Source organism: Protomyctophum parallelum, assembly GCF_964188405.1.
Source record: "Protomyctophum parallelum genome assembly, chromosome: 3".
Taxonomy (NCBI): domain Eukaryota; kingdom Metazoa; phylum Chordata; class Actinopteri; order Myctophiformes; family Myctophidae; genus Protomyctophum; species Protomyctophum parallelum.
The window spans coordinates 40706805-40729696 of NC_139698.1; the positions used below are offsets into that span (position 1 = coordinate 40706805).

The 22892-nt window shown below is 41.5% G+C and overlaps 3 protein-coding genes across 6 annotated transcripts in view; 2 read left to right on the plus strand and 1 right to left on the minus strand.

Annotated features, from left to right (window-relative positions):
• LOC310856291 (sodium bicarbonate cotransporter 3-like) overlaps nucleotides 1-9445 on the plus strand; it is a 50482-nt gene extending 41037 nt beyond the window's left edge. For all 4 annotated transcript variants that reach the window (XM_083761617.1, XM_083761619.1, XM_083761616.1 and 1 more), the window contains 8 exons: nucleotides 142-303; nucleotides 1805-2056; nucleotides 2245-2313; nucleotides 2444-2617; nucleotides 3224-3355; nucleotides 4423-4478; nucleotides 6122-6229; nucleotides 6617-9445. In XM_083761617.1, the coding sequence (XP_083617743.1) occupies nucleotides 142-303; nucleotides 1805-2056; nucleotides 2245-2313; nucleotides 2444-2617; nucleotides 3224-3355; nucleotides 4423-4478; nucleotides 6122-6229; nucleotides 6617-6698 (1035 nt within the window). In that variant the 3' untranslated portion in view covers nucleotides 6699-9445. The remainder of the gene's footprint in view (nucleotides 1-141; nucleotides 304-1804; nucleotides 2057-2244; nucleotides 2314-2443; nucleotides 2618-3223; nucleotides 3356-4422; nucleotides 4479-6121; nucleotides 6230-6616) is intronic.
• Nucleotides 9446-10394: 949 nt separating this feature from the next.
• LOC310856681 (ectonucleotide pyrophosphatase/phosphodiesterase family member 7) lies at nucleotides 10395-17123 on the minus strand (the record flags this gene model as incomplete). Its single annotated transcript, XM_083762152.1, has 7 exons — nucleotides 10395-10419; nucleotides 10888-10950; nucleotides 12548-12610; nucleotides 12837-13096; nucleotides 13391-14014; nucleotides 14522-14667; nucleotides 16880-17123. 7 exons carry the CDS (start codon nucleotides 17121-17123, stop codon nucleotides 10395-10397), a joined length of 1425 nt encoding a protein of 474 aa, XP_083618278.1.
• Nucleotides 17124-19462: 2339 nt separating this feature from the next.
• LOC310856393 (small ribosomal subunit protein uS12m-like) lies at nucleotides 19463-22686 on the plus strand. Its single transcript, XM_083761799.1, has 3 exons — nucleotides 19463-19603; nucleotides 19815-19871; nucleotides 21914-22686. Exons 2-3 carry the CDS (start codon nucleotides 19820-19822, stop codon nucleotides 22294-22296), a joined length of 435 nt encoding a protein of 144 aa, XP_083617925.1. The 5' UTR covers nucleotides 19463-19603; nucleotides 19815-19819; the 3' UTR covers nucleotides 22297-22686.
• The last annotated feature ends 206 nt before the right edge of the window (nucleotides 22687-22892 follow it).

Below are 22892 nucleotides of genomic sequence, written 5' to 3' on the forward strand. Positions count from 1 at the left end.
GTAGCCCTCATAATATTGACAAAGCAGGTTACTGGCTCCCAGTTCATAAGGTTTCCATTCCTGGAAACCCCCTCGTGAAAACATTCATGTATATTATGAGGTGATGCCCTCAGTCTAATCTTTATTATACATTCCTTCTAGCCCACGTCAAAGAACCGTGGCTGGCTGATCTCCCCGCTGGGTCCCAACCCCTGGTGGACCCTGCTGGCAGCGGCCATCCCTGCCCTGCTCTGCACCATCCTCATCTTCATGGACCAGCAGATCACCGCTGTCATCATCAACAGGAAGGAGAACAAACTCAAGGTCAGAGCAGTGCTCACTTGTACGTACATGAAGCTGCTAATGATAGAGATAGAGTACTACACTGTTAAATCCAGTTGAACAATCTCAGCAACATAGTGAACACTGTGGATATTACTGGGTATGCTTATAATGCCTGGATTCACTATGGCAAATAGTTAAATGGTAACTATCCAGTGTGCAGTGTACTTTCCATTCTCCCATTCACAGTTCACACATTCACACAACCAACAGTGGAGGAAAACGCGTAAGGCACTGTCCTGTTTTTTGTTGTTGTTCTATTTGGTTCCATATGTACACTTTCAGAGTCCTTGCAATTTAAAGGTTTGAGGGCCACAGTACACTAAATGGAACAGAATCTTAATTAGTATCATTGGTAACAACAAGTAGGGAAGCGGCCCAGAAGTAGGAAGAGTTATTTTGTGTGCATAGAGCCCATTCCCAAGTGGCTGCTCTACTCTCTCTCTCTCTCTCTCTCTCTCTCTGTGTCTGTCTGTGTGTGTCTCTCTCTCTCTGTCTGCAATGACTATACACTGTATCAAAATGAAATGCTATATTATATCTCTAACTCAATATGATGTAGGCCTATAGTGCATTTTTTTTGTTCAAAGTTAAAGGTTTTATGACATTCATTTTCATTTATTTTTCTTTTTTCTTTTAGGTTTTATGACCTCAATTACACCCAAAAAACCTGAACTTTGAACATTCAGTGGATTTTATGTGGTCTGAAGTTTTCTTTGGGGTTTGGAAGCCTTTTGAGCTACAATGAAAACAGGCAACACAGTGAAAACAGTGACATCTGCTGGCAAATCCTATTGACATATATGGGATTTGCAGGGTCTTACATCACTTACTGCCGGCAAATCAGAGCACCTGTTTGAGCCAGAAAACCCCAGATCACAGAAGATCTGCTGAATGTTAAAAGTTCATGTTTTTTGGGTGCAATTGAGATTAGAAAATCTAAAGAAAATAAGAACAATTCCAAAACCTTTTTTTTAATGTCACAATCCCTTTAAGAAGATCAATTACTAATGAACATCGTCGTACATAACCACTGAACTATTCATTCACTGATGATTGCGTTGAATTAAAAATAATGTAATTTCACTTCCCATTAACTTTCCTGCTGTAGATGATGTAAGATAAGTATGCAAATGTATGTTTAACTTTGCCATTTTATGTACCACAAAAATGGTTTCATATTTAATATGAACTGAGCACTGCAGTGCAAACCATGCAACTATACTGTACTGTAGGGTACAATTTTATTGTTAGTTATACTTAACTTTTATTGTTATAGTTATAGTGCTCAGTGTGAATGGGCCTGTGGGCTGCTCAACAGTGCCACTTTAGGTCACCCAGTGCCAGTATTGCTGTTCATACCCCAAACAGACATACATGGGCACATGGACACATAGGGACATACGAAGCCAGTCATTGGAGCAAAGTGCACCACTCAAAAATGAACGTTGATGGGTAACCCTGTTCCATCCACTCCCAATAGAAAGGCTGTGGCTACCATCTGGACCTCCTGGTGGTGGCCTTGATGCTGGGTGTGTGCTCCATCATGGGTCTGCCATGGTTCGTAGCGGCCACCGTGCTCTCCATCTCCCACGTCAACAGTTTGAAGCTGGAGTCGGAGTGTGCGGCGCCGGGCGAGCAGCCCAAATTCCTGGGCATCAGAGAGCAGAGAGTCACCGGCCTCCTCATCTTCATCCTGATGGGCTGCTCTGTGTTCATGACCTCTGTCTTGAAGGTGACCGACACTCCTGTCTAATGCTGCGTTCATACGAGCAGATGCAAAAGATACAAAGATGCAAAGCTACACAGTGCATTTGTAGCTGTTGTAGCTTTTGCAGCAGCTACAAACGTTGGATGCATCTTTGCATCTTCATGTCGCTGGCTTCCATATCAAACAATAATTATATTTCCTTCTCTGTCTAGTTTATCCCTATGCCGGTACTCTACGGTGTGTTCCTGTACATGGGAGCCTCCTCACTCAAAGGAATCCAGGTGCGTGTGTGTGTGTGTGTGTGTGTGTGTGTCTTTTTTTGTGAAATCGTCTACATTCACTGTACAGTATACTGTGTGTGTTGTGTCTTACAGTTTGTATTATTTTTTGCTGTTTTGTCTGCCCTTTTAGCTGTTTGACCGTATCAAGCTGTTTGCTATGCCAGCCAAACACCAGACAGACTTGATCTACCTCCGCTACGTCCCTCTATGGAAGGTCCACGTCTTCACAGTAGTCCAGCTGACCTGTCTTATCCTGCTGTGGGTCACCAAGGCCTCAGCTGCAGCCGTCATCTTCCCCATGATGGTACAGCATGCATGCATGCATGCACACACACACACACCTTCATCCATGGCCTAAAGCTCGGGTTCGGGTTGGTACCATTTGTACCGCGCCAGTTCGCGTCGCGCCCGTTCGTGCAATTCTAGTCTTTGCATTGACTTTGTATGTAATCGCGCCGCTCTAACCATTCAAATCTGAACGTACCTTAAGGCATTGATTCTCAAACCTTTTCATTTCAAGAAGCCCCGTTTTGGTTTGCAGTAGTAGGCCACGAACCCCCATAACGGTGTGTACCAATGGAATCAAATGGAGCTTTTGTAGAACCATTTGCTTCCATTTGTACACTCTCTGAGTTACAGAATAACTGTCAATCATGTAGCCCTGATACCCCTGAAACCCCCTCAAGGAGGTTCCAGGTCCTTTAGTTTGCCTTATAGTTGGTTCACCCATCCATTGAGTTCATAACATGATGATGAGTGGCTAAAGTTGGGTATGGCAGTACTGGCTCTGGTGTTTATCTAGACTTGGCTCTGACAGACAGTGCACATCTCCTTGGTTGAGTGTAGGTACTGGCTCTGGTGTTTATCTAGACTTTGCTCTGACAGTGCACATCTCCTTGGTTGCGTGTAGGTACTGGCTCTGGTGTTTATCCGGAAACTTTTGGATTTCTTCTTCACCAAGAGAGAGCTGAGCTGGCTGGACGACTTGATGCCTGAGAGCAAGAAGAAGAAGGAGCTTGACAAGAAGAAGAAAGAGAAGGAGGCATGTTCCATATCACCACCCACACACATTGAATATAGTTATATTGAATGGTTCCAAGCTCATGAATCTCATCATTATATCAGGATACTAGGGGTGTAACAATACATTTTAACAGCGATATGATACGCATCGTGATATATGGTTGACGATACAATACATGGTCAATATCAGTTCATTCCTGGCGATACGATACAATGTTTTAAAATCGATACAGTAGCTATTTAGCAATGAAATTAAATCTGTGTGAAACATGTGGATAGGGCAGGTTTTTTAAAGGGAAAATTCATGAATATGGATATAAATAAGTAAACATAGTGATTCTCTGGCAAATGCATTATAATTGAACACATAGGGACCCGTACCTTGACATGAACACACATTTATCAATAGGCTGAGTGTAGCGATATTGAATGAAAAAGTAATTACCCTCTCTTAATTGTTTCTCTTCAAATTGCTAAATACAACTCACAAGAATACGATTCGATAACGATTATTTACATTGCAAAACGATATGCTACAAAGTCAAACGATACGATATGTTGCCGTTTTCATTTCGAGATACTTCAATTCTTGAAATTAAAATAGATTTTTTGATGCAGTTACCCCTACAGGATACACTGCTCTTACATAAATGCTCCACTATAATCAGTTGGGTGTTGCTGAAAATACATTGTGATTTGTTTGCACTCCAGGAAAGTTGTGACTGATGGTGACAAATTCAGTAACCCTATATACTTGTATAGTGTTGTAGTGAATAGAGCTACCTGATCTACAGACTCTGCTATTGTTTTTTTTTATCTTTCTCCTTTATTGCCCAATGCCCAATATTATGGACACATTTATGGCATAAAGTTGTGCATAGTTGAGTTGCAGCACCCTCTGGTGGACAGAGTGACACACAGACAATTACATTTCGTGTGTGTGTGTGTGTGTGTGTGTGTGTGTGTGTGTGTGTGTGTGTGTGTGTGTGTGTGTGTGTGTGTGTGTGTGTGTGTGTGTGTGTGTGTGTGTGTGTGTGTGTGTGTGTGTGTGTGTGTGTGTGTGTGTGTGTGTGTGTGTGTGCTCAGGAGGTGCAGCACATGCTGGATGAGGTGGATGTAGTTGACCACCCTTACAAAAAATGGTAAGTTGGAGGTGGAGTGTGCCCACTGCCCAGTTGGCTCTGTGGTATCTTTAAATGGTAAGTTGGAGGTGGAGTGTGCCCACTGCCCAGTTGGCACTGTGGTATCTTTAAGTTGGAGGTGGAGTGTGCCCACTGCCCAGTTGGAGGTGGAGTGTGCCCACTGCCCAGTTGGAGGTGGAGTGTGCCCACTGCCCAGTTGGCACTGTGGTATCTTTAAATGGTAAGTTGGAGGTGGAGTGTGCCCACTGCCCAGTTGGAGGTGGAGTGTGCCCACTGCCCAGTTGGAGGTGGAGTGTGCCCACTGCCCAGTTGGAGGTGGAGTGTGCCCACTGCCCAGTTGGAGGTGGAGTGTGCCCACTGCCCAGTTGGAGGTGGAGTGTGCCCACTGCCCAGTTGGAGGTGGAGTGTGCCCACTGCCCAGTTGGAGGTGGAGTGTGCCCACTGCCCAGTTGGAGGTGGAGTGTGCCCACTGCCCAGTTGGAGGTGGAGTGTGCCCACTGCCCAGTTGGAGGTGGAGTGTGCCCACTGCCCAGTTGGAGGTGGAGTGTGCCCACTGCCCAGTTGGAGGTGGAGTGTGCCCACTGCCCAGTTGGAGGTGGAGTGTGCCCACTGCCCAGTTGGAGGTGGAGTGTGCCCACTGCCCAGTTGGAGGTGGAGTGTGCCCACTGCCCAGTTGGAGGTGGAGTGTGCCCACTGCCCAGTTGGAGGTGGAGTGTGCCCACTGCCCAGTTGGAGGTGGAGTGTGCCCACTGCCCAGTTGGAGGTGGAGTGTGCCCACTGCCCAGTTGGAGGTGGAGTGTGCCCACTGCCCAGTTGGAGGTGGAGTGTGCCCACTGCCCAGTTGGAGGTGGAGTGTGCCCACTGCCCAGTTGGAGGTGGAGTGTGCCCACTGCCCAGTTGGAGGTGGAGTGTGCCCACTGCCCAGTGGAGGTGGAGTGTGCCCACTGCCCAGTTGGAGGTGGAGTGTGCCCACTGCCCAGTTGGAGGTGGAGTGTGCCCACTGCCCAGTTGGAGGTGGAGTGTGCCCACTGCCCAGTTGGAGGTGGAGTGTGCCCACTGCCCAGTTGGCACTGTGGTATCTTTCTTAAAAGCTAGCTTGGGGCTACACTGCAGATCACTGAGTAACATCCAATTATTCACACCAGCAGCGTGTGTTGAGTTTCAAAGTCTATGGAGACGAGCGTCTCAGCATTCTTCCATTCTAAACAGTCAAATGCGCTGCATCAAAGTTGAGATTTCAATACCTGCACAGAGCCAGAGGGGCAACAGGGGAGACTCGTCTCTATTCGTCTCCTCAGCGTGCGTGCATTTAACTTTCTTATATTCATTTGCTTTGAGCTTCACTAAGTTCTCTTTCACCTAGTTGAGGTCAACCCTGTTGTCGGGATCCATCATCCATGATATAATAATAATAATGTAGAATTGCACACCAGTGTTTTCAAATCAGCCCATCCTTGCTCTGTGTGTGTGTGTGTGTGTGTGTGTGTGTGTGTGTGTGTGTGTGTGTGTGTGTGTGTGTGTGTGTGTGTGTGTGTGTGTGTGTGTGTGTGTGTGTGTGTGTGTGTGTGTGTGTGTGTGTGTGTGTGTGTGTGTGTGTGTGTGTGTGAATCGGAAATAATACGTTGTGTATTTCTTCCCTGCAGTGCTGACCCTTCTGTAGTAAACATTTCAGACGAAATGGCTAAAATGGGAATGTGGAAAGCTGGCGCCATGAACTCTGAATGTGCCAAAGCTCTGAAACCTTGTCCAAGGTAGCTATGACAACCTCCCCTCCCACGATTCCCACTGGCTCTCCTTTTTTGTGTGTGTGTGTGTGTGTGTGTGCTCACATTTAGTGAGATTCTACTGCTAATCAATGGTGCTTCTATTGTTTCATGACATTTAGCATAGTGAGAGCACCATTACCTTCTACTACAACGGTTATTTGAAAGCTTGTCGGGCAGATCTACAAGCTCGAAAGGCAACGCAAAGTGACACGCTTTGAGCTTGTCGATCTGCTATTTGTCCTGTTTTTTAATTTGAATCCTCAAAAGTAAAAGTTTTGGACATATGGGGCTTCCACCCTATAGAGACGATATATTTGATAGTGGGGGTTAATGCATTGCGATAACAACAAAAACACCATTTTGTTTCCCCAGCCAGGAGAAGGTGTCGAGTGTCCGGATAATTGTAGAAGACGAAGAGGCACAGAAAGTCGTGGATGCAGAGACCTCCTTATGAGCCACTGTCTCTCCCCTAACACCGAGAAGCACTGTCACTGGCACTTTGAAAACGGAGGTGACAGGTGTCGCTGGGTGAATGGTGGAGGTCGGACCCCCACAGCTTTGGTCTCTCCACGGTACCTGTCCTATTGTTAGTCTTGAGAAAGGTGATACTTTTATTTTCTCATCGTTTTATGGTGAAACATGCTGACAACTCTGTGAGAGCATCTTGGGAGTAAAGATGGAGGTCACTTTTAGAAGAGATCGCTCCAGGTCATTCAGATGGAGGTGTCATTTTTTAGCATCATGGTCCTGGCAATGACTATTTTTACAGGCTGACTCTAATTATCTACCTATAGAAATCAACAGAGTCATTCGCTTCATCAGAAGTGCTGTATTAATGTGCTGATTTTCCACTAAGTGCTGAACCATTGCTGTGCCTGCCCTCTAGTCAAAGGTACCTAAATAGGCTCAAAGAGGAGTCCAACAATCCCCATATCTCTCTTCCAGTACCTGATCTTATAAGTACCTGACAGACTTTTGATGATGTTTTGTAATGCACCTGAAGTTATTTTAATTGAATTTGTTTTATATTTTATATAAAAAAAAATAAGGCCTCTCCAAATGGTCCAAACACATGTTAGGCTGTGTTTTTATTTAATCCGTTATGCTGATTTAATGTTTTGTGATGAATTCATGTGTGTATGTTTTGTGATGTGTGTGTGTGTGCGCGCGCGCGTGTGTGCGTGTGTGTGTGTGTGTGTGTGTGTGTGTGTGTGTGTGTGTGTGTGTGTGTGTGTGTGTGTGTGTGTGTGTGTGTGCGCGAGTGAGCAGATGTTCATTCTTGTGCTGCTGTACTTCACTTTATTGCCTATAGTGGCCAACTGAAATGTCAAAGCCACTGTCACCATAGTTACTTCCTACAGCATCAATAAACGCTGTCTGACAGTTCTCACAACGTGTGGATCATATTTGAAGTAAGGGACACACTGTTGCTCAGCTTTACATTATGACAACATCGGTTTCACGCAGTTGTATTACAGTTTATGGTGCAACTGAAAATGGTGTCTAGTGTCTAGTCTCTAGTCTCTTAAGTGCCTCCAAGCTAAGAAATACTCAGTGGGGACATTTGTTATAGTATATTGTGCTGGATAAAGCAAATGTCACTGTGTTTGTGATCTAAAATAAAACGTAAGGTTAAACTGTAAAACTTGCCCAGAACTCTGAGTATTTGCCTTAGTTTCGATTGTCACCAGTTGGCCTTGACTGTAGGATATGTTGATGGTGCCTGTATCACGTTATTACATTTCCCAGCATCTAAAATTATGCACAATCAATAATGTTAACATAATACATACAGTGATATTGATTCAAAGCCAGGTGATAAAATAAATAGTTATAATTACTAATGGCCTAATTTTATGTAGTAGAGTTCAAACCCATGAATAGTTATCTTAGTAAAGTTTTTTTAAACAAATGTAATACTGTATAATGGTAAAAAATAAAAAGAAATACGAGAAATTAATTCATGTACAATTCTGTGGCTTATGTAATCAATTTAAAGCCATTGTCTAGACTCTAGACTTTAGGACCCACTGCTTCTATTTGGTGTAGAGCACTATTTCCCAAACAGTGGGTCTCCACCCATTTGTGTGAACATGTTTTTTTGTTTCCTACATTTAGTTTATTATTATTCCAAAACATTTAAAAAAAAACATTCCCAGAAAAGCAAACATTTTCATGAATTATGCAGATGAATTATGTCAGTAATTTCATGAAGAAATACAAGAAAAATCTAAGAAATCTGCTATTTTCACTAGTATGGTGAAACATCAAATTTCTGTTTTGGGTCACGGGTAGAGTACTATCACCCATGTCTAGTTGGCTCTGTGAAGTAGCAACCTGTACTTCTATTGATGGTTTCCGGTGAAATACTGTATTTATTCTGCATAATTGATTTTTATGCTACTTGATTAATGATGTTTACAATAGTCTGTGTCTAGTATGTAAAGCATTCTAATTTATTTAGCAAATAGAAGCAGTATAACTGAGCTTGTGAATGGTAAGAATGAACATTAAATACTGTGTGTTTTTGCAGGCCTACGGTATATACATTTTACATTCACCACATGCCATAGGCTTAAGTGTGTGTATATATATATATATATATATATATATCTGTATTAGTTTGCATAAAGTCATTGTTTTTGTTTTCGTGGTTTGTTTTTTTCCACTGTGCACATTGAGGTTATGTACAGTAGTGATAAATGAGGTAATCCAAAAATGGATGTCTACCCCTTACTACAGACTACTTGAAGCCAGCAGTAGAAATTATGTTCTGCTATTAAAGTAATTGAAGAAAACGTAACAAAAAATCTGTTGCCTGACAAAAAAACATTGCGTTGAAGATGGTTGAATATTTTGTCTACAATAGTGCTTTACTAACTTTAGTATGTCAATTTGCAGATAACCAAACCATGTATTCCAGTTTCATCTGACTTTGTGTTCACCAGAGCTGTCAGAATGATCTTTATTTATTTTTATTTTTATTTTGTTTTTCCATAATGATCATTCAGTCTTCCACTGCTAGATTGACAGTCAACTAGGTACGTATTTGTTTGTAATTCCTTCAGTGCCAATGTCTTAAGAGCCTTGACCTATTCTCCAAATTTCTGAATTACTATTGAATTTGTGTTCTGTGACATTGTATTTAAAAACATTTTTTCCTTTATTGATAGGTGTACAGTAAGTTGACAGGAAACGGGAAGAGAGATGATGGGGGGGGGGGGGGGGGGGACACGCAGCAAAGGTCGTGGGGGTCAGGTGCCCGGACCGCTAGGCTGGCCTGGGCCAGAATCTCTACATTTTGAGATTACATGGTTTTAAGTTTGAAAATATTTGTAGTTTGCATAATAACTATGCAGAACATACAGTACTCTGGAACCTCCATGATTGCACAAATGAAATACAATTCTTTACACACACAGCATACAATTGCCTTACCATTTGCAACCTGTAACCTGTGTAGTGTGTACCTATTTTTATGAAGCCACTGTTTAATTATTCAATTATTGCTCAGACTGTGCATATCAAAGGGTGTGTAAATGAAGTCTAAACACCATTCTATAGATGTTAGTAATAAAGTAATGCAAATGTATAAAGAAAGGGGTACAAAATGTGTAAAATAAAGTGTTTGGATAACACAGTGTGTATTGTTGGATCAATAATTAAGAAGTGGAAGCTGCATCACAGATCACAACACCCAGGCTGGGACTGACTAAAGGGCCGTCCTTCAAAGTCCAGTGTCTGTGCAAGAAGGTGTCAATATCAAGAGCTCTGCATAAAACGGGCTGTACGGGTGGGTGGCAAGAAAGAAACCATTACACAGTCTAAAGCAACCATTAACCACATTATCACTCACAAACATAAAGTACATTGCTAATATACTTGAAACCGTTACTGCAGCAAAATATGTCTGCTAAATATATGTAGAAAGATGCTAACAGCATATTTCTGTTTTTTATTATCTCCACCAGGTCAGACTTCAGAAGGCTTGAGATAAAACGTATGCATGCCATGACTGACAGTCATGGGGTGCACTTTTCTGGTTTTGTGTGCTTTGTACACATAAAGGGATCACTGGAACTTATTTTGTTGTCGTTGAACTCTGTAAGGCGTTTTTGTCCGCTTTGCACAAAATGACACAAGTTCTTCATCAAGGGTTGGATTGGGGTAAGTCCCTGCAACATACAAGCGTCATGTCCAAGGGGTGTACATGCACATCAAGCTGCCTCACACTACAGAAACAGGAGATAGGCTCCCAGTCCTGCCCTATGAGTCGTATGGCTCGGCAAGGCTTACACAACAACCAGCTTTTATATATATATACATGGTTGTGTTGTGTATATATATATATATATATTAGTTGTCTATATCTTTTACATGGCTGAATTATATGAGTGTTAGAAACTTAGAATGTAGTAAACGGCTGATGTCAGCAGTCCAAGGGATATCTGGCCTCTTCTGCCATTTGCACCTGGGGTGAGATAAGCAAACTATCATATAAAACATTTCACTGATATTGTTAAATATGGCATTAACTTCCATCTCTCCAGCTCTAGTCTTTAATAAACAGAAAATACATTTTCATGAGTGAGTTGGAACGCTATACTGTATTCTATTCGCTGTTCTTTTGTCAGTCAGTTTACCTGATGTAGCTGTTGTAGACACTGCAGTTGTTGGAGCCACTGTGGGTGGTGACGGTGTAGTTCCTGTAGAAAAAATGAAGCATACAATATCTGTATACTTTTGTGTGTAAGCAGTTTTGTTACACTCCTATCCTAGGGCAGAGCGCACTGCAGTACATGGTTCAAATTATTGTATTCTTTACTAATGACATGGCCGTGGAAACCCGGGTTTATGTGCAATTGTCTCCACTTGACTGTCACACGCAGCAAAGGTCGTGGGGGTCAGGTGCCCGGACCGCTAGGCTGGCCTGGGCCAGAATCTCTACATTTTGAGATTACATGGTTTTAAGTTTGAAAATATTTGTAGTTTGCATAATAACTATGCAGAACATACAGTACTCTGGAACCTCCATGATTGCACAAATGAAATACAATTCTTTACATACACAGCATACAATTGCCTTACCATTTGCAACCTGTAACCTGTGTAGTGTGTACCCTTTTTTTTTTTTTTTTATGAAGCCACTGTTTAATTATTCAATTATTGCTCAGACTGTGCATATCAAAGGGTGTGTAAATGAAGTCTAAACACCATTCTATAGATGTTAGTAATAAAGTAATGCAAATGTATAAAGAAAGGGGTACAAAATGTGTAAAATAAAGTGTTTGGATAACACAGTGTGTATTGTTGGATCAATAATTAAGAAGTGGAAGCTGCATCACAGATCACACCACCCAGGCTGGGACTGACTAAAGGGCCGTCCTTCAAAGTCCAGTGTCTGTGCAAGAAGGTGTCAATATCAAGAGCTCTGCATAAAACGGGCTGTACGGGTGGGTGGCAAGAAAGAAACCATTACACAGTCTAAAGCAACCATTAACCACATTATCACTCACAAACATAAAGTACATTGCTAATATACTTGAAGCCGTTACTGCAGCAAAATATGTCTGCTAAATATATGTAGAAAGATGCTAACAGCATATTTCTGTTTTTTATTATCTCCACCAGGTCAGACTTCAGAAGGCTTGAGATAAAACGTATGCATGCCATGACTGACAGTCATGGGGTGCACTTTTCTGGTTTTGTGTGCTTTGTACACATAAAGGGATCACTGGAACTTATTTTGTTGTCGTTGAACTCTGTAAGGCGTTTTTGTCCGCTTTGCACAAAATGACACAAGTTCTTCATCAAGGGTTGGATTGGGGTAAGTCCCTGCAACATACAAGCGTCATGTCCAAGGGGTGTACATGCACATCAAGCTGCCTCACACTACAGAAACAGGAGATAGGCTCCCAGTCCTGCCCTATGAGTCGTATGGCTCGGCAAGGCTTACACAACAACCAGCTTTTATATATATATACATGGTTGTGTTGTGTATATATATATATATATATTAGTTGTCTATATCTTTTACATGGCTGAATTATATGAGTGTTAGAAACTTAGAATGTAGTAAACGGCTGATGTCAGCAGTCCAAGGGATATCTGGCCTCTTCTGACATTTGCACCTGGGGTGAGATAAGCAAACTATCATATAAAACATTTCACTGATATTGTTAAATATGGCATTAACTTCCATCTCTCCAGCTCTAGTCTTTAATAAACAGAAAATACATTTTCATGAGTGAGTTGGAACGCTATACTGTATTCTATTCGCTGTTCTTTTGTCAGTCAGTTTACCTGATGTAGCTGTTGTAGACACTGCAGTTGTTGGAGCCACTGTGGGTGGTGACGGTGTAGTTCCTGTAGAACAAAATGAAGCATACAATATCTGTATACTTTTGTGTGTAAGCAGTTTTGTTACACTCCTATCCTAGAGGAGAGAGCACTGCAGTACATGGTTCAAATTATTGTATTCTTTACTAATGACATGGCCGTGGAAACCCGGGTTTATGTGCAATTGTCTCCACTTGACTGTGGCTTGAATAACAAATTGTGCACATTAATCCATGAGAGTTGTGTCTCATACATTTGCAGTAGATTTAGGTGTAGGAGGGGGGTACCGTTAAAACCAGCCAGCATCGCCTCTGTGAAGTCAAGGGAACCATTGTTAGGAGCTGGGTTTATCTTCAGGAGCTTGCACATCAGAGGGTAGATGTGGATACTGTCAAATGGCTCTGACAGATAGTTCTTCTTGAAATCGGGTCCAAAAGCTCTGAAGATGGTCTTCATGTCCATCTCTCCATTATGGTAGCCATGATCTCCTTTATTTACATACACCAGAAATCTCTGTTCAGATTTATTGTAAAAAACAAAATGATACATATCAGCTTGGGTGAATGAATGTCATAAATACTTTGTCATGTCTTTTTAAACTTAGGTTATAGGCCTACTTCTTCTTAAAAGTCAGTTATTTGTTTAATGTTTTACAGTCAAACATTTTAAAATACTGTCAATACTGTACCATACATGTCTATTCACAACTTTTGCTAGTATTCGTACACAATGAGACCATTTCCTGATAAATGGCAAAAATTGAACAAAATACATTTCATAATGAAACATGTACACACAAATACTTACAGAGTTTAAGTTGAACCCCAGATCAGCGATGATCATAATTGGCTGAATTCGAACATTTTTGGCAAGATGGAAACTCTCAGGAAGTTCTTCTTTCTTGTAAACAGTCAGGTTGGGTGCTTTGGATAAAGCATCAAATACCTCTTGCTCTTTTCCTCGTCTTGGTGTTAGAATTCCAAAGCCACCATAGTCAAGGATCTCAAAACTATTGAGCCTGATTAAATCTACGTATTTATTGAGAATGATCTCATCTACCAGTGGTCTCTTTTTAACAGTGGTCATGCCATGGTCAGACGAAATGATCACATTCAGACTGCTGGACAAATTATGGTGATTGATGGCCTCCCTCAGATAGCCAATGGTACGATCAATTTGACTGATGATCGTTTTTCTGTCAGGGTGGTCTGGTCCTTTAGCATGGCCCACATTGTCAGGTTCTCCAAAGTACAGAGTCACAAAATCAAATTCCTCTTGTGAGAACCAGTTCATGACAGTGTCTATGTTTTCTCTCCACTCTGTCTCATTGTCATCTGGGTGTCCCTGTTCTTCCACCAGAGATCTGTTGACTGACTGGCCACTGTAGTTGGCCCCTCCTCCTGGGAAGAAGAACGATGCAGTCTTCAGACCCTGAGAAGAAAAGTGAACCATTTGAATTGGAATCATTCTTCTTGCATAAAAGTACAAAGAAGGAAGTTGTCCACGTGTCAAGCTAGGATTTGGGCTATGACTATAACCGCCATCATGTTGGGTCTATCATGATATGGCTCTTTTGCAGAGCCATATCATTTCATAAAAAAATTGATTTAAAAAATAGTGCAAAATAGCTGTTCTAGATCTGTTGTAGATCATGCCATTTTCGGCTATCTGCCATTTTTTTCTAAAAGGAATGATTGAGATTGAATAACGCATGCCTGAAATCTGATTAATCTGCACAAATATGTCCCTAAAACCCCAATGATACCCCTGCTCTCTTGACTACAGCACTACCAGTTGGGGTGGGATTACATTTTTGGCCACTTGCCTCAAACGAATTCCTAGCAGCACCACTGATAACAAATGTTTCTGTCTGAGAAGCACTGCTCTCCTCATTTAGTTCATTATATGACTGCAATTGTTAAATTGTTAATGACTCACTTGGTTTTGGGCTGTGATCCATAATGGCTGAACTCCATTGTCCCACCACTCAGACCTTTTTAGAGTGGCCTTGTGGGGGACCTTGAGATTAGTTGTGACATTATACATCATATTGTGAACAACGCCATGGTCCTCAACCCATCTTCCTGTGAATTTAGGGAGGTAGAAGGCAAAACAGATTGACTGAGTAAGCCAGCATGCCTGAGACGGTGGAACAACATGATAGACAGACACAAACGCATGAGGAAATCAATTATCTGTTCACCATTACTGATTAGACTCCTAGGTTTACACATGGAGAGGTTTGTCCTTAACCTTACTATCTTGGGCCCCATTTAGGGTGTCTCGATTTAGACTGCAGCCTAAATCGAGCCACCCACACATCCAGTCAAATCTGATTTCTTTCCTCAAATCTGTTCTTTTGGCCCGACCATTCACACTGCATTTGCAAGTGACTAGATCGGATCTGTCACATTTACACTGGCAGCCAACTATAGTAGAATCAGATCTGTGCCACATCCAGATTGGAATCTGATTTGTTTAAATAATGTGACTTGTATGTGACCTGTCTGCATTTAGACTTATTTAAACAAATCCGATTTTAATCATGATGTGACACAGATCTGATTCAGGCCAGATTCGGCTGCCAGTGTAAATGGGGCCCATCGACTACAGTCATTCAGGATGGTCATGGTTTGTTTCAAAGCGCTACTTTGTCTGCATAAATTCAGGGTGGATTCCATTGTTCCTCAGTGACAGGCTTCATTAATTAGACTGTCATTAAACAACAATGGCCCAAACTCTCAATAACTAACTATGTTATTTCAACATATGATCAATTTACAATTTAGGCATTTAGCAGACGCTCTTTATCCAGAGCGATTTACAGTAAGCAAGGAAAACATGAGGATGCACATCAAATGCATAGAAATAGTAATCTAGGATCATCAGTCCAGCAGGCTTCTTTTGTTTAAAGTGGGACATTTGGTATATATATTGTCTATATACATACATTCATGAATCCACTTGCTGTCGGTATTGGGCCATTTTTATAATAATAATAATAATAATAATAATAAAACTTTCATGACATGAAATGCAGCTCAAAGTGCTTAATGGAGAATAAAAGAAAAGCAAGGCAACGACAAAAAACAAGCAGTAATGCAATACAGTGAGGACATGAATGACAAAAAAAAAAAAAAAAAAGATCAATGAAAAGCAATGTTGTAGAAGTGGGTCTTGAGCTGAGCTTTAAAAATGTCTACAGAGGCTGCCTGACGAAGGTACAGTGGGAGCTTGTTCCATGCCGACGGCCCGTAGAAGCAAAAAGCAGCTTCCCCATATTTTTTAGTTGCCATTTTTTTAGGCAAAGCGAGCAGGCCAGCAGTGGAAGACCTTAGGGGGCGGTTTGGGACATATTTAGGCAGGCAGTCATGTAGGTAGGAAGGTGCGAGACCATTGAGAGCTTTATAGACAAGTAAAATAATTTTAAAATCAATCCTAAAAACAACCGGAAGCCAGTGCAGTGATGCCAAAACTGGAGTAATATGTTCTCTCATCTTAGTTCTAGTTAAAACTCTGGCTGCTGCATTTTGGACAAGTTGTAATCTGTCAGTTGTTAACTTGTTTTCTTAGGCAGTCCTGCATTGCAGTAATCAAGCCGAGAAAAAACATTGGGGTTATATAGGGGTTATAGGGGTTTCTTGTGACCCTACCATTAACATCCTATGGCAGGCAAAAATGTCAAACTTCCCTTATGCATGTGACATGTCAAACTGGGGGTTTTCATGATTCTGAATGCATTCCAAGCATTAGTTTTGCACAAAATACATTCCTTGGACTAAAAACAGCCTAGCCACTTCTCATCTCATCACATTAGTCTATGGCCGTTTTTAGCCCAAGGAGTGTTTTTTGTACAAAACTAATGCTTGATTCAGAATCATGAAAACCCCCTAGTTTGACATGTCACATGCTACTTAAAGCATAAGGAAAGTTTGACATGTTTGCCTGCCATAGGATGTTAATGGTAGGGTCACAAGAACCCCCTATAAAAAGATTGCCCAATACCGACAGCTGGTCAACAAGTGGATTCATTAATGTATATATACTATATAGACAATATTTTAGGCCAATAAAAAAGACTATATACCAAATTTCCCACCCGTCCACCTCATCCATCTGCCGGACTAAAATAACATGCTATCTAAATCACAATTTATCCCAACGGTAACTATACCTATCACAAGCAAGCAGTCAAAGTTTTTATGGAATTGGGGAAACAGGGTTCAGGTTCAGAATTCCTGATGTCCCAGTTGCATTTGAACCTTCTGAATAGAAACCTAATGCAGCAATCCTTACCGGTTATGGTGGTGAAATGCGATGGCGAGGTCATGGTGAGCATCGGAGGTGTGATATATTTTGCCTTCACTCCATCCCTGACAAGTTGGTCAAAGTGTGGTGTATCCACATCCTGGTCATAATTCCATCTGAAACCATCAAAGGAGATCAAGAGTAACTTGTTATGAATCCTGTTCACAGGTACAGGTTTACTAGTTACACAAAGTGCTGCTGTGATGATCACCATGCACAACTCAAACTGCATCTTGAAGTCTCTAAGTCAATCAGTGCTTGACAATCCTTAGATGTGTATGCATGCACACTTGAAGCTTGTTATCTGCTATACTTATAGTCTTCTAGTTCTCAGGAAGATAAGATTTTTCAAGGACAAGACTTTGGACACGGGTGCATGGCTAACATACAGTCATATCAATTCTTATCAGATACTGTATGTGGTAGTGATCTTTTATTATGTCAAATAAATCTAGTTGCTTGAACATATCGCTCAAGGTCTCATATATTACATTTAGTTTGCGAAATGTATGATTATTAACTCATTATTACATTATTTAGAGTTTTGACAATGTATTGTCAGACCCTTTTTCAGCCAATTTCTTTTGGTTTAAAAATGTCATCTGATGTTAAAATAAAACACAGATTTTGAACACGATCATGACACACACACACACACACACACACACACACACACACACACACACACACACACACACACACACACACACACACAAATGGTGCTACCCACCATTGGGACGTTGGTGGTGCCCATGAAAAATGGGCATCTTATGTGACAGTGTATTGACTCTATACTTTTGAAATTCCTACCCCAGGTGCCCCAGGTACCTATGAGCAACTGGGGGCACATGGGTACCTGGAGGGTCCATTGATCAGGATCCCACTGTAGCAGAGGCCGGTTAGAGTGGGATCCTGATGGCCGCCTGCTCACCAGAACCCGATCCAGGGACCACATCACACCTGTCCTCCGTCAACTCCACTGGCTCTCAGTCAAGTACAGAATTGACTTCAAAATACTCACCATCACATACTTAGCACTCAACAATCAGGCCCCCTGCTACCTCTCTGATCAAGCCCTCAAGCACTGCCAACCAACTGGAACCCCACAGGGCCAATAAGCAAACTTGGGGTGACAGGGCTTTCGCAGTGGCCCCTACACGCACGCACGCAAGCATGCACGCATGCGCGCGCGCGCACGCACACACACACACACACACACACACACACACACACACACACACACACACACACACACACACACACACACACACACACTTGTGCATGGTGACTAGACTAGAGAAAAAAACAGGAAACAAGAACAGCTTACACTTGTATTAACATGGTAATATGAAAATGCTGGGGGGGGGGGGGGGGGGGAGTACATGACTGTGCAGAAACCAAAGAACCTTGATGTTCAAGGTCAATAATGTTATGTAAATTATAAACTCACCTTGTGTTGGCGATCTGGCAATTAATGATTGCAGAGTGCAGACAGTAGGCCTACATGATGTGAAACCAAAGAGCACTTCATGGAAACTGGCCACAGACTGTAAAAAGTCAAAGTCCCCTCCCCCTTGACTTTACTGTACATATTTTTCATTTCTAATCGTTTATATGATGTTTTTGCATATAGGCCTACTGTATATTTATATGTCATTAAATGTTCACATTAATTGAATATGAAGGATCCCAATTCATGGAAAGTAATGGAGTGGTTGGACCGCTCAAAAAAAATCACCTGCAAATAGATAAATTTGCAGATAGAAAGAGATAATTCAAGCTTTTCGTACAGCTGCAATGTGACATTGTTTAATACAATTTGATAGGACTTTTCTATTTGGATGAATATGGGCCGTGGGAAATTGCACCTATAGTTACCACCTTGCTGGCAAGATGGCAGCAGTGTGCATAAATTCAATGAGAACCTTGGCTTAAAGCATGTGCATGTGACTGAATTGTTAGCTGACATGTTATAAAACGTTACGTGATTAAGTGGTCAGATGGGTGGGCCATGTGCATTTGAAAAGTGAATATCTGCTATGCTGAGGTCAATGACCCCTCAAGGTCACCAGAGGTCAGTCAGAAAGTGGTTCCACGTCTGAAATCAAACCTTTAGGTGTGTAGATGATATGCTGAAAGTTTCATGCTTTAGTCATAAAATGCACAATAGGTTTGGTTATCTGCCGTACTATATACTTACTTACTTTCAGTTCCTAGTTATCGGTATTGCAATGAAACGTGTGTGTGTGTGTGTGTGTGTGTGTGTGTGTGTGTGTGTGTGTGTGTGTGTGTGTGTGTGTGTGTGTGTGTGTGTCTCAATGTAGGCGTTACTGCATACGCGTGGATAGAGAGCTCATCCATGGAGTGCGAGCGTGTGTAACCTCGCCTCACCAGGCTGGCTAGTGGCTTTCCACCTCGGAGGAAAAAGTGCGTGTCAGGGGGGTGTCATCTTATGTGGTCATCTTCATTCGGCTTTAAGATTTTTCCTCTAGGGGGCAGCAGTGTATTTGAATGAATAGGTGAAAAATGTGCGTTTCAATCCGGAAGCAGTTTAAATATTTCCAGGCCAGTCTGAGCTCTAGCTAACCCCACTAGCATGTGAAGAATAGCTCAATGTTGATAAGAAAATCCTTTATTGTTATAGCCAATTAGCTATACGCATACCGTAATTAGTGTACAACCGCAGCATTATACAGAGGATTATACAAGCAGGTAGGATAACTGACAAACCACCATAGCATATAACTTAAGTCAAGTTTATGTTACCTTGCAAGGACAGTTAGCTTTGATTGCTTCAAACACCAAGCTAATCAGCAATCAGCATCGACAATTCATATACGTTAAATGACGTTATATAACTGTTATTTATCCAATATGGCAATATTACAAAGTCTGCACTTCATAATTTGTTTTTGTGTTGCAGGGACGATGTCTTTGTGGAGTTTTAATTTTAGACCAATGTTGGCATCACTTTTACAAGGCAAGTATTAGATGGTACTATAGTAGATTGTTGGATGTAAGGATCTGTGGTTATGTTTGATTGGCATAAGTCGAGGAACAAACTGCTTTAAAATTCAATATTCTTGTACAAATGTATCACTCGTGAAATTCAATCACAATTGATTTAGTTATGCATTGCAGAACAATATTGTTGCAGCAAGACAGTATCAGGTCATGATTGATTGATTGAAATATTTATTAACAGTTTGCAGAATTACAGTACATTTCAAGCACAGACTCAATACAAAGACTGTTAACTGTGAGTGGACGACCCAATTAAGCATTACACTTGTTTACAACAGGGTTAGCCGCAATTTGCAACTCTAGATTTTTTTACAATGGGTTGAATCTAGAGTTGCAACAAGCTCCATCCACTTCCTATTCATCATTTTTGGTTTGCGATCTGATTGTCTTAAACGACGTTAAACTCACCAACATTGCAGCTGTAGTACAAGGTTGAATTATCCTCTTTCAATCTGCCAAGCTTGTTTTTCATAAAAATCCACCGTAGAGATGTTATGAGCTACTTTCTGTCAAGACATCTTCTGCAAGTGATTAGCAAGTGCTGGAGTTTGGAAGCACTCGTCGTATGTCACTGAACGGCCTAGCCCTCCAAGCAGAACCCAATGGTACTGAAGTTTCTGACATTTTGTTCGACCCAGTCCATGGGGTCCTGTTGCACCACTACCATGCCACCTGGTACGCAGCCATTCTTAAACATAAACAACATGTTTAGCGCCTGTCCGCGCTCTGTGACGATATTTAACGGCTTCCGCGCCACAGGAGATATTCGCAGCGGGATGTATAGGTAGTTAAAGTTCCCGAATTCAGAATAACTCAAGCAAAAAAAGACCGTCACACGGCGCAGATTCAATCTTAGAGAGCATTTTTACTTCCGCGTTCCGGAATTCCCATACGAAAATATAGTTATGACCAGGGACCCAACATAAAACTCATCAAAAGTTCAGAAAAGCTTTATGTAGGGTCCCGAAAGGGGCTATGAACGGCCCTGCGTTCAACCTGTTTCAAATTTGCACATAATGCAGGAGGCAGCAGCGCGACCCGTTAACAGAAACGAGAGCTTCCAAACTGCAACACTTAAAAAAATAATCACTTGCAGAGGATGTCTTGACAGAAAGTAGCTCATAACATCTCTACGGTGGATTTTTATGAAAAACAAGTTCGGCAGATCGAAAGAGGATAATTCAAGCTTGGACTACAGCTGCAATGTTGGTGAGTTTAACGTCATTTAAGACAAGCAGATCACAAACCAAAAATGATGAATAGGAAGTGGATGGAGCTTGTTGCAACTCTAGATTCATCCCATTATAAAAAAATCTAGAGTTGCAAATTGCGGCTACAACAGGGTCCACCTTGTTCAATTCATCAAAACATTAAGTATTTAAACGTGCCTGGTGCACAGTGTTTGAATCTTCCAATTTGTGACACTCAAAGGGCAAGTGTCAAGGACAAAATATTACAAAGGAGTTCCCTAGGCTGCTAGGTAGAGAAAATAAAGCTCACCACGCATTGCATGTGAGCTTGCACTATGGGCTGTTTTTGCTGCATTAACGCACAATGAAATTTGTGGAAAAACGATACAATAGAATAGGTCTTAAGTGAGATTAACGTTATAGGATGTTTGGGACACAATTGGATATCTAGTCCAATTTACAATAGTGAAATTCAATCAATATGTGTTGCACCCTGTCTGGTGCTTAAACCAACAGATACTGTAGATCTAAAACAAGCTGTTGCATTTACTAGTTTTATATTACGTATCATCCTGTCTTAAAAAAGTCTAGTATGTTTCTTGCATATCCTTTAGTTTTTGCTAAATTTACAAACTAAATGTGGGTGGTTAGAGAGGTTGTCTGGGAATCGGAACGGCGTTACTTCCACCTCCTGAGCAAGACACTTCCTTAGCCCTCAAAGTCACCTGACTCTGAGCAGCTATAAAAGCAGTTTACAAAAGCTATACCACTTTCTAATTTGATACTTATGTGTTGTACATCTCTGCAGTGTCCCAGTCGTCCTCCACATGGACAGGACCATGCCTTATCAGAACAATGGCGACTCTGAACCAAATGCACCGTCAAGGGAAACCCAAATCACCACCTAAAAAAGTCGGTGCTACATTCGGTCGTCCTCAACTAAAGGCAGTGGTTTTGAAGACCATGATCCGGAAACCCAAGAAACCAAACTCAGCCAATCGTAAATGTGCCCGAGTTCGTCTGTCTAACGGGAAGGAAGCAGTTGTCTTCATTCCTGGCGAGGGACACAACCTACAGGAGCACAACGTGGTGCTGGTGGAGGGTGGCAGGACACAGGACCTTCCAGGTGTCAAACTGACTGTGGTCAGAGGCAAATATGACTGTGGTCATGTAGTGAAGAAAAAACAATAGTCTCCTAATATTGAATGTGGTGGGTGTATGATGGGACTATTATTTAATACCTTGATGATGCACATTTTATGGCATTGGTGTTTGCCAAAAAAGGTTGATCATTTCTTTCTGCATAAACAAAACTATTATGTCTGCTTACAATGCTGATGATTTATTGTAAGGGTTGAGGTGAATAACTATGTTACTTTCCCCCCCTTATTGCACTCTATCGTGGAGTAATCCACTGTCCACAACTTGGTTGAACTAAAAACACAAGATCACATGGCCTCACACACTGTCCACATGGGCTCGATGTGGCCAGCCTGTGATGTCAGTCGTCTGATATGACTCCAATTGTGGGCAAGGTTGACTACCATTTTAAAATTAAGTGGAATAAAAAATAAAATAAAATACCTGTTGTGGAGTGAAAATGTTACTTATGTGGCCAATCTGTTTTATGCCGAACCAGATGATTATTATTTTGATAGTGTATATACTAGTTAAGTGTACTAGTACTAGTAGACTGATTCTAGGTTCTTGTTCGAATGCTCAATTTTCATACTTAGCATAATAAACTGGGGTACCACTGACAACCTATATAAGGCAACATTTTCAAA

Coding starts and splice junctions, on each gene's coding strand:
- LOC310856393 (XM_083761799.1), top strand. CDS start 19,820: ATGTCTTTGTGGAGTTTTAATTTTAGACCAATGTTGGCATCACTTTTA. Junction 19,872..21,913: donor GTTGGCATCACTTTTACAAG/GCAAGTATTAGA, acceptor ACATCTCTGCAG/TGTCCCAGTCGTCCTCCACA.